Below are 10,209 nucleotides of genomic sequence, written 5' to 3'. Positions count from 1 at the left end.
ATTTGTGCACATCTGTGACATTTGAATTTTCTCATGTACAAAACCATATATTTCACTTATGGTGCTCAATACATCCAAATACAGCTGTTTTGTTTTTTGTTTTTCTCATAAAACAAGCTATGATTTACAGTTTCAGTCGCTCAGTCTTCCCCCGAGGGGGGATTGGTTTTTAAAAGGTATGTTTTTAATAAGAATACGTTAGGAATAACTGAATCCTGTCTAAATAAACTCTAAACCACACTGGAACACATCTACACGTTGTCTTTATTTCTATCTGAATGCATTAGGTAGTGTAAACCTCCTCTTGAAGTACATTAGAGGACCTGTAGTAAAGTAAACTAATCAGGCTGCTCTAATCCATCACTGCTGCTTCGCCTCATTTGGTTTGGCCTCTTGACCTACATTACTGCTCCCACTCATGACAGACCTGCTCCTGAAAACCTACAAGTACTACTGGGGTTTTGGAAAGTACAAACATACAAACATAATGGGAACTTCATGTACCACAGTCACGTCCTGTGTTCTCTCTGTGTTGGATAAGCCAATAATGTATCTGATGGACGTTACTGTGAGGCGTAGAGCAGAGATTGCTCACCTTGTCACCCCTTGGAGTTTCTTCTGGTGACCCAGGGTGACACTCAGGTCGTGTGGCGACATGAGCTGTGAGCAGTTCAACACCAGTGACTTTCTCTTCTTCAGTTTGATTTGAATGGTTTTATTCGGCTGAAGCGACCAGCAATCTGTATGAAACGTAACCGTATAAGCATTATAAAATGCTTTATACTGCAATGTTTTATGATGATTGACATTATGAATATGCTTATAACTATAATAATACTGTGGTATGAGCAGATTATTTTCATAATGCATTATAGAAATGGGCGTGAGAGAAAGTTTTGTTACGATCAGTAATATATATTCGACTTGCATATGTTCTTTTCTTACAACATATTAATGGCCACTACAGTGTACAGTAAATCAACCACCCAGCATCCTTCAGTGTGTAATACCGGTTTATATCGCTAGATGGCGGTGTTTGTTTGTTAATCAACAGTAAACCCGGACATGCACTCCTAAACTAAAGTTACAACTTTTTTATTCCTTCCCCCAGATTTGAACTTTTAATTGATATATTATATTTAATTGATATATATATATATATATATATATATATATATATATATATATATATATATATATATATATATATAACATAACACAATTTAACATTGTATCTATACTCTTCATTTTAACGATTATCCTCAAATTTGAGAACGTTTCATAACCTGGAGTATGGCTCAAAGACACTGGTTGTAATATGTGTCTCGATCCCGTTCTATGTTGCAAAACAAATGTATGTTTACGATCAGTCTGAACACTGTGGTCTGAAGCCCAGTCTCAACAGGCTGCAAGCAGTAAACTGAACCTGTGCTCCAAGACTGTCAAAGTTGGATGACCACAATATGTTTCCGTCTGTTCATCAAATAACCAAAAGTCTTTGAAGTGGGAACACAATGATGCAACCTCTCCATAATAACCCCTGTTCCATCAGTGGAGCCGTGGTTTCGGAGACGTAGTAGTTTAATAATCCCGTGCCTGGCGTCCAGTTGGTGGAAATCCCCACGTGGTTTCCACTCCTGTATAAAAACTTTGGGTGCGCTGAGCCCCTGTTGTCGTGATTGCAAAGGGAGCAAAGGGTCTCACTGAGCAGCATCTTGCAGAGGACGCACACGGAGCTGGCCATCCTCAGCCGCGCGCATTCACACTAAAGACATATAGGACGCTGTTGTTCTGTGCGGGACTGCGGCCGGAGAAGTGGAGTTTCTGCGGCGCGTCGTTTGAATGGGAACGAGCGGACCGCGCGCCTCTGGACGCCGAAGGGGTTTATCACTTAGACTGCGCTTTGTGTTGCTAGATCACGCTCAGGCTGAAGAGAAGCGCGTCAACGACCCAAACTTCTGAGTGCGCCTGTCAATCAGAGAGATTAACTTTTTATTTAACGCACAAAGAGGCGTCGCTGGATAACAACCTGCCCGCGTAATGACTCGAGGCAATTAGCCTGCCGATCTCAGCCGCTTCTCGTGTGTTTGGGAATACAACACATGTCCTTGGCTTCTGTGGATATCTTGTGGCGTCTCACTTTTGGAGCACAAGTGGATGTTCCTCCCGGAACGGGCACATTTGTAAATTAAAATAATCTTCTAAGTGTGTGTGTGTGTGTGTTGGACACGTTCGCCTTCTCGTTCATAGTGTTTGGACTGCGATCACAAGCTCTCTCAAAATGAGCATCACCAGAGTTGCTCTGTCCTGTTTAGTGGCGTGCGTCCTCTCCGTGCGCGACAGCTCGGTGGCCGGCGCAGAGACTCAGAGCGCGCCGCAGGAGTCGTGCGCGTCCTGCGGCATCAGGACGCCGGACCAGTCGGAGCGGGTGAACATCGACTTCCTGGAGGCGGTGAAGAGGCACATCCTGAACCGGCTGCAGATGAGGGACAGACCCAACATCACGCACCCCATCCCCAAGGCCGCGATGGTCACGGCGCTTAGGAGGCTGCATGCCGGGAAAGTGCGCGAGGACGGCCGCGTGGAGATCCCCAGCTTTGACGGACAGGCCGCGTACAACAACGAGGTTCAGTCGGAGAACTCTGAGATCATCAGCTTCGCCGAATCAGGTAACAATAAATAATTCATTGCCCGCATCCAGACCGACCCCTCCATGAACCCCGGTCACCTTTAGCCTTTATGTAACAGGGGAGCAGGTGTGTGAACAACATATCACCGCTCTCATCCATACATGGGATTTCATTCTGTTACGCTTATCACGTTGATATAAGCAGAGATGGGTGAGATGGACACATCGGCAGTAAAAAAAGCCATAAACTAATTGGATCCCATGCGCTCATCATTTCCCATAATCTTATTGCATCGCTATTCCCTCCTGCAGCAGCGGCTGCTGCTCAGCCTCCTGCTTGTAGCCCGATGCAGTTTATAAAAAAAGAAGAAGAAAAAAAGGAAGAGTCCTTAAATTACCCCCATGTGTTGTCTAGGGGATAAAAAGAACCTCTGAATCCAATTTCATCACTAAAGCTGTGCTCACACTCAATACTCCAATGTATAAAAGCCCTCTTTTAAACACGGACAAAGTCCCTCAATTGGCCATTTATCCCTTCCTCTAAGAATGTGTATCTAACTAATTCTCAGAAGTCCAAAGAGAACACCCTTCTCTCTCTCTCTCTCTCTCTCTCTTTCTCTCTCTCTCTCTCTCTCTCTCTCTCTCTCTCTCTCTCTCTCTCACACACACACACACACACACACACACACACACACACACACACACACACACACACACCCCAACACCTAAAATCATCTGCAGTTGACAGAATCCAATAATTGTCAGTTGGCGCTGTGAGAACCAAACTGCTCGTTCAACAAAAATAAAACATACAATTAAAGACAGCAAAATGGGATATCTTAAACACACACACACACACACACACACACACACACACACACACACACACACACACACACCATCTTGTGTTTTCCCATTGGCCCCGCTGGTACAATTAGCCTGAATGGGCTGCTAGGTCCGGCCTTCCAATGGGAATGATTTGAGCACCATCATGACAAGGGAACAAAAGCCGGGCAATTATTAGTGGAGTACTGTGTGTTCCTGCTGAGCCCAACATGTCAACGTGGTGCAGGGGGAAAAGCCAGGAAAAAACAAAAGAAATTGCTCAGAATAATGCATGAGACATTTGAGTTTGTGGTTGGTGGGTGGAGGGGTATGGTGTTGGTGATGGTAAAGGGGTGTGTGTGTGTGTGTGTGTGTGTGTGTGTGTGTGTGTGTGTGTGTGTGTGTGTGTGTGTGTGTGTGTGTGTGTGCCCATAATGCAGTGTTGCAAAGAATGCTTTTATCCTTCTAAAGGTTTGCTGGGCTCCTTTTGCTTCTTCTTCTTCTTCTTCTTCTTCTTCTTCTTCTTCTTCTTCTTCTTCTTCTTCTTCTGTTTTTTCTCTCCCTAGTTCTATTCTCCCTCACACCTTTGAGCCTTTGTGTGGCATTGTACCATGGAGCTGGCTCGGGTCCCTTGCTCCCTAGACCCCGTCTGCCTCCTGGCCAGCTGGCTCACGCCCCCCCACCCACGATCGGATGCTGCCAGCCGGGGGGCATGGCTCAGAGGCAAGGTCTCCAGAAAGCACTGAAGCCAGGGGAGCTTGCCACCCCCGCCCCCCTTTAAAAACACAAGGGAGCCAGAATTGTTGTTGTCACCAAGAAGGTTGCAAACATGTTTAGCCAACAGCAGCGAGCAAGTATGTGGATAGGTGTGTGTGTGGAGTGTGTGTGTGTGGAGCAGTAAAGTCAGCCCTCCCCCAGCAGAGGGTTAACTGCATGCTTGTCGGCCAGGGAAACTTATCTCCAGTTGCGGTGGCACAGAGGAGAGATGTCTGCCAATCGGCCCCGGGCAGGTGCCAATCTCCTTTCTCTCCTGACATGGTCCCATGGGTCCTCGCCGAGGGATTCGATGTCTCGTATCCACGGGAGCGGAGCGCGGGGTTCACAGGCAGGGAAAGAGGGAGGTGGGGGAGAGAGAGAGAGAGAGAGAGAGAGAGAGGGCTCGAAGGAGAAGTTTAGATCGGTGCTTCTTGATTGCTCACTATAGCCGTTCGGACCCAGTGAACTCGCGGCGAGTGGTCCAAGACACGGAATTAAGACTTCATTATAGGAGGTCATTAACTTCAGCCTGGTTCCTCCGGAGGATCAGGTTGGCAGGTTTACTTCAGGACACAACTCTTTCATGAGGAGCTGTCAGTCACGGACCTCCTGGACCCAGTCCAGACATTTTCCACATTCAGCCACAAGTGTGTGTTTCAGTCCTCAATGGGCCTGGCTGCCTCTCTATAGCGTGTGTTCCTCTAAATGATTTATGCAACATTATTAAAAAAATGCCCCTGTAGTAAAGCTTCAACAACACCAAGAGAGCTTAGAGCTCCATGCTCCACATCTTCCTCCCCATGTGGGATTCCTGGAGTGCAGAGGCTCGGCCTGAGAGACGGCTGCTCGCGTTCGACCCAGTGACGCTTCTGGCCGCGCCCTCCTCCCTCCACGGCGTGTGGTCTTGTCGACAGCAGCTTTGAGTAATGAGCTCTGGGGCCGGCCTGCCTGCCTGCCTCCTCCCTGAGTTGGTGGCGCAGGTGGGGACACGCTAAGTCGGCTCCCGAGCCCACCCAGGTGTCCTGCACGCTGACGCTCACTCGTCCCTTCAGGACGGGGTCAGGTGCGACGTGTCGGGGCCGGCTGCAGGTCGCTTGCAACACGAGATGACAAGAACAATTTGTTCATTCAAAGGATTTCAGTGGAAATAAGTCATGCGGTGCGTCGGCATATGCTCTGAATGCTGAGGGAGCCAAAAGATCACACTGGTATGAAATGCTGAACCATTTCTACTGGGTTCTCCTCAGTGCGCTGCTCTCTCACTGAGGGCGGAATATAACTCAAAATCCAAAATAAGTATCTGGGTTAAGTGTTCATTTAACCATTCAAATATATTGTAGAGCATAGGGCGGTGACCTGTTTTATGTAGGCAATTTGTTAAAATTAATTATGACACCATATAAAAATTTAAATCTCCACTGGATCTATAATTTAGCGCTACCCAATCAGATGCTGAGATGGGCGGGTCTTCGCTGAATGTGGGTGTGAAAAATGAGTCAATCAAACCTCTGTAAATAACAGACTTTGCAACGTCTGTGAAGGAGGTCATCTGGCATGTGGATGAGAGGGCACTTCAACATTTCACTAATTACTAGTGAGCCTAACGCTGTGTTCACTCTACGGACGACAAAAGCTACCAAACGGCCAAGCGTGGGCATTGAAGTGTCGATGTAAAAAGTTGACTTTGTTATGAGATTGTAGATGTTCAAATGTAGCAACTTTACATGATATGTCAGGACTTCGGTAAGGTCTGTGACGTCACAACTATACAGTCAACATAGCTGGCAGTGAGGCACAGAGCAGACGGGCTTCTTCAGGAGGGACAGGCTCTTAAAGAGACAGGCGCTAAAATAGAGCGTCTCAGACAGAGGCAGGTATATTCAGACAGACAGTGATAGAAAAATGAAGTTTACATGTTAAAGCATGTAAACATGTTCTAGTAAAAATAAATAAAAATATTCCTCTTTTAATAATGATAATCCACCAAAAATGCCTATCATTTACTCGTCCCACCACCTTTTCTTTGTCGTGTGTGATGGTTATTGTGTACTAGAAAAGCAATTTGATGATCCTTGCCTTGAAGACATTGTGATGGGCATTTTACACAATCGATAAACATATGTCAGATTGGTGGACATTGACATTCATAGTTAACAACTAGAAGAGCATTGAACGAAATGCCAAACCTGTCACCCCTAAGTTATCCCCCCAGCTCTGCGTAATGTGGATTTATTGAAAGGGAACCAATCACCTTATCAAGAAACCAAGTCGACTGGAAGACTCAGTCTCATTGCAAGGCTCTATGCCTGTCTGTTTATCACACTGTCACTACGCGCTCCTTAATGAAAGATTCTTCTGTGCTTGGAGGTGTAGAGGCGAGTGAGATCACATGGCGCTCCATGAGGCGAGGTAGTTACTCGTTTCCTAGAGGGGCTTTACGCCAGTCCTCTGCATCGCTCACTTCTGGTGGATTACAATGTGTTGTCACTGTGCACTTGATTCTTTGGCCACTAGCGTTGGTATTGAGAAGGCTGATGGTTGATGTATTGCTTACCAGAGGGTTGTGTGTGTGTGTGTGTGTGTTCATGGTTGGGTGCAAATGTGTGTGGGTGTGCTGGAGCTCCCAGCTGACACGCTACAGAGTGGGGAGCTGGTCTGAACAGGTCCCCGTGTGAATGTAGAGCCGTGGGTTACAGGAGGTAGAGGCGTGAGGCGCCTTAAAGAGGCAGGGGGCGTCTTTGGTGGCCACCTGTTGACACTGATTCACACTAATCAGTCGGCAAACAAAGTCATTTAGCCGCTTTCAAAGGCGCTGCTCTGCTGGAGCGCATTGTACCAAATCTCCTGAAATAGAAACCTTTCAAGTTACCTCAGTGGTAATTTGGAAGACATCATTAGGCTTAGAGGAAGAAGAAAAAAGAGAGGAAAAAAAAGTAGTGCCAGGGAGAGCCCATCGCCACCTTTAGACTCCCGGGATCTCTTCATTGTGTCACTGGAGAAAGTGTCCAGTGTCATGTAAATGTCTTTTATTTTTGCCTCATCATGCTTTTTTGCTGGAAAGCCACGCGCTTCAATGGCGGGCTGCAGCGCGGCTGTCTCCCAGTGCCTCACAGCGGGCTTTGTGCTGTCACTCTCAGGGTGCTCGCACGGGAAGGAGGGGGGACGGGGTGGGAGTGTGGTTTGAGGGGTGTGTGTGTGTGTGTGTGTGTGTGTGTGTGTGTTGGGCGGACAAACAGCAAACTCAATGAACCCCCCGGGGTCCTTGGCCGTGTTCGCCACCCTCCCACCTCTTCCCACTTGCTTTGCTCTGTTCTCCTCCCGGTCCCTTCGTTCATCTCTCTCTCTCTCTGTCTCTCTCTCTCTCTCTCTCTGGCCCTGTCACTTACAAAGCTGGACCCGAGGCCAACTGGGCCTGGTCCCAGAACTGGCCTGGTCACAGCTGGCCTATCAGGAGCTGCCACAGAGGTCACCTGACACAGTGATTGAGGGTGAACAGAGAACACAAGGGGAAACGGCTCTTAGAAGAAGGAGCTTTGCCCTTTTTAGCAGGGCTTTCTGCTTTCTACATGCGCTATAAGTTGCCTGTGTATGTGTGTATAAAGTGTGTTCCCCTTGAAATAGCATACATGTATTTGAAAAAAAGAATCCTGGAAATTTCCCCAAGCTTTCAGTCACATTTCATGGCTCAGTTGTCATGGAGATAGTTCTGTTATCACGCAACCTCAGTATGGAATTTCGGTAATTTGATGCAAGAGCTCATCCCCGCCTGTCATAAGAACACCTGTGATCATGTGACCATACTAAGGTCATGTGATAACTGAACCATTCAATAAGAATTATTATGAGATCATGCATGTGATGCATGCATGATCTCTTTTATGGCCGATGTGTCATAAATACATTGAATGATGAATGTTGTGTTGCTGGCCGGGAGAATAAAGAGAATAAACCATTCCTTCACTGTCTCCAACAGACGACCACACATCCTCTAACACGGGGCTGTTCTTCCTCGTCTCCCACGAAGGCAACCAGAACCTCTACGTGTCGCAGGCCAACCTGTGGCTCTTCTTCCGTGTGCTGCCAGGCGGCCCCGAGAAGGGCCTCCGGAGGAAGGTGACGGTCAAGATCCACTACCAGGAGGCCGTGGCAGCCGGCGGCGCTGAGGGAGGCGGAGGAGGCCGCTGGGCTTTAGTGGAGAAGCGGGTGGATCTGAAACGCAGCGGCTGGCACACCTTCCCGCTCTCCGAGGCGGTGCGGGCCGTGTTCGGCAAAGTCAGCCGGCGCCAGGACCTGGAGGTGCACTGCGAGGGCTGCGACACCGCCGGCGTGGCCCCGGTGCTGGTGAACCCCGGGGACCCGTCCCACCGGCCCTTCCTGGTGGTGCGCGTGCGACAGGTGGACGGGAAGCACCGCATTCGCAAGCGGGGCCTCGAGTGCGACGGCTCCAGCGGGGGCCTTTGCTGCCGGCAGCAGTTTTACATCGACTTCCGCCTCATCGGCTGGAACGACTGGATCATTGCGCCGGCCGGTTATTACGGCAACTACTGCGAGGGCAGCTGCCCGGCCTACATGGCGGGCGTGCCGGGCTCGGCTTCATCCTTCCACACCGCAGTGGTGAACCAGTACCGCATGAGAGGGATGAGCCCGGGCTCGGTCAACTCCTGCTGCATCCCCACCAAGCTCAGTACTATGTCCATGCTCTACTTTGACGATGAATACAACATCGTGAAGAGGGACGTGCCCAACATGATCGTGGAGGAGTGCGGCTGTGCTTGAGTCCGCCCGCGACCCGCCTTCGCTATCTCTGAACTTGGAACAGTCAGAAAGGCCTTTTGTACAAACAGGACGTTGCTGTACGGCACACACATACAATATATCTATACCTACTGTATATGCAAGCAGCACGCACACTGGTGCATCTGGTACGTCTAGCAAATGCTAGTACCAGGCCCGTGTCCCCATGTGTGTGTGTGTGTGTGTGTGCGTGTGTGTTTGCACGTGTTCATGCGAGTGTGTGTATTTATCAGACTGAGTGACGTGCTTGCTGTCCGAGTTGAGTCCGTTGGGCGACAACCGGTCAGCGACGGGACGAGAAGGGAACGATTATCACCAAATGATACTTTGCTCTAGTTTGCCATTTCTAGTCAAAAAATAATGGCTCATCATCTCCTCTTGAATGAAGATAACAAGCGCTTAAGGAAAGGGACAGGATCGGCCGATGACATTATTGGCTTAGCCCCAACACTCCCAACCCCGCTCCTCCAACCCTCTTAAGTACATTGAGCACATGACAGACTTTTGTTTTTTTAGAAAGCACTGACGATTCATCGGCTTCTACAACTCAGAACACCAGCACTTCCCTCCTACGCCGACAGACTCAGTCTGACTGTCCCCTCTGCTGGAATTACACCGGCAGCGCTTAATGCCTTGCAGGATTATACCCTCCACAGAGAAGGCAAAAGAAAGTCCTCCACAGAGCTGCTGTCGTCCTTCTTGCCTACGGGCCTCGACCTCAACTTCCTGTTTGTCGAGACAGATGCAGGCCCTGCTACCACGACGAGCAGGTGGAGGTAGATCTCATAAGTGCACTTCACTTGTGCACAGGAAAGCGACAAGAGAGAGAACTGCTCCCCCCCTGATCCGGAGGCTCAGTCGACGTGGGCCCCATGGTGTTGGCCCAGCGGGTCACCGCGGTGCCGTGCAGCACCTGCAGAAACTGAAACGCACGCCCTGAATAGCACTTGTATAAAGAAATGCCTTCCGAGGGGTACTGAGTGTCCTGTCCTATCGCTAAATAAGTGCCACATGAGCTATGCAATGTATAGTAACCTATACCCATACTCAACACGCTCTATTAGACTGAATTCTCTTTCCACCTGTCTATTCTTTCTTGCTCTCTCTCTCTCTCTCTCTCTCTCCATCAATACTTGAAATGTAATCTTTCGCTTCCTTTCCAAAGCGAATGATTGTTGTGACGTTTGCACTGAAAAGTTGCGGGA

General features: G+C 48.8%; 1 protein-coding gene across 1 annotated transcript; it reads left to right on the top strand.

The window, feature by feature from the left end:
* Nucleotides 1-2,281: 2,281 nt before the first annotated feature.
* Nucleotides 2,282-9,439, top strand: LOC306748094 (inhibin beta B chain-like; the record flags this gene model as incomplete). Its single annotated transcript, XM_079231220.1, has 2 exons — nt 2,282-2,669; nt 8,184-9,439. The coding sequence occupies 2 exons, from the start codon at nt 2,282-2,284 to the stop codon at nt 8,984-8,986; spliced, it is 1,191 nt and encodes a 396-aa protein (XP_079087346.1). The 3' UTR covers nt 8,987-9,439.
* Between the last annotated feature and the right edge of the window lie 770 nt (nt 9,440-10,209).

Source organism: Taurulus bubalis (assembly GCF_910589615.1).
Source record: "Taurulus bubalis genome assembly, chromosome: 15".
Classification (NCBI taxonomy): Eukaryota; Metazoa; Chordata; class Actinopteri; order Perciformes; family Cottidae; genus Taurulus; species Taurulus bubalis.
This window is presented reverse-complemented; position numbering and strand designations above follow the sequence as displayed.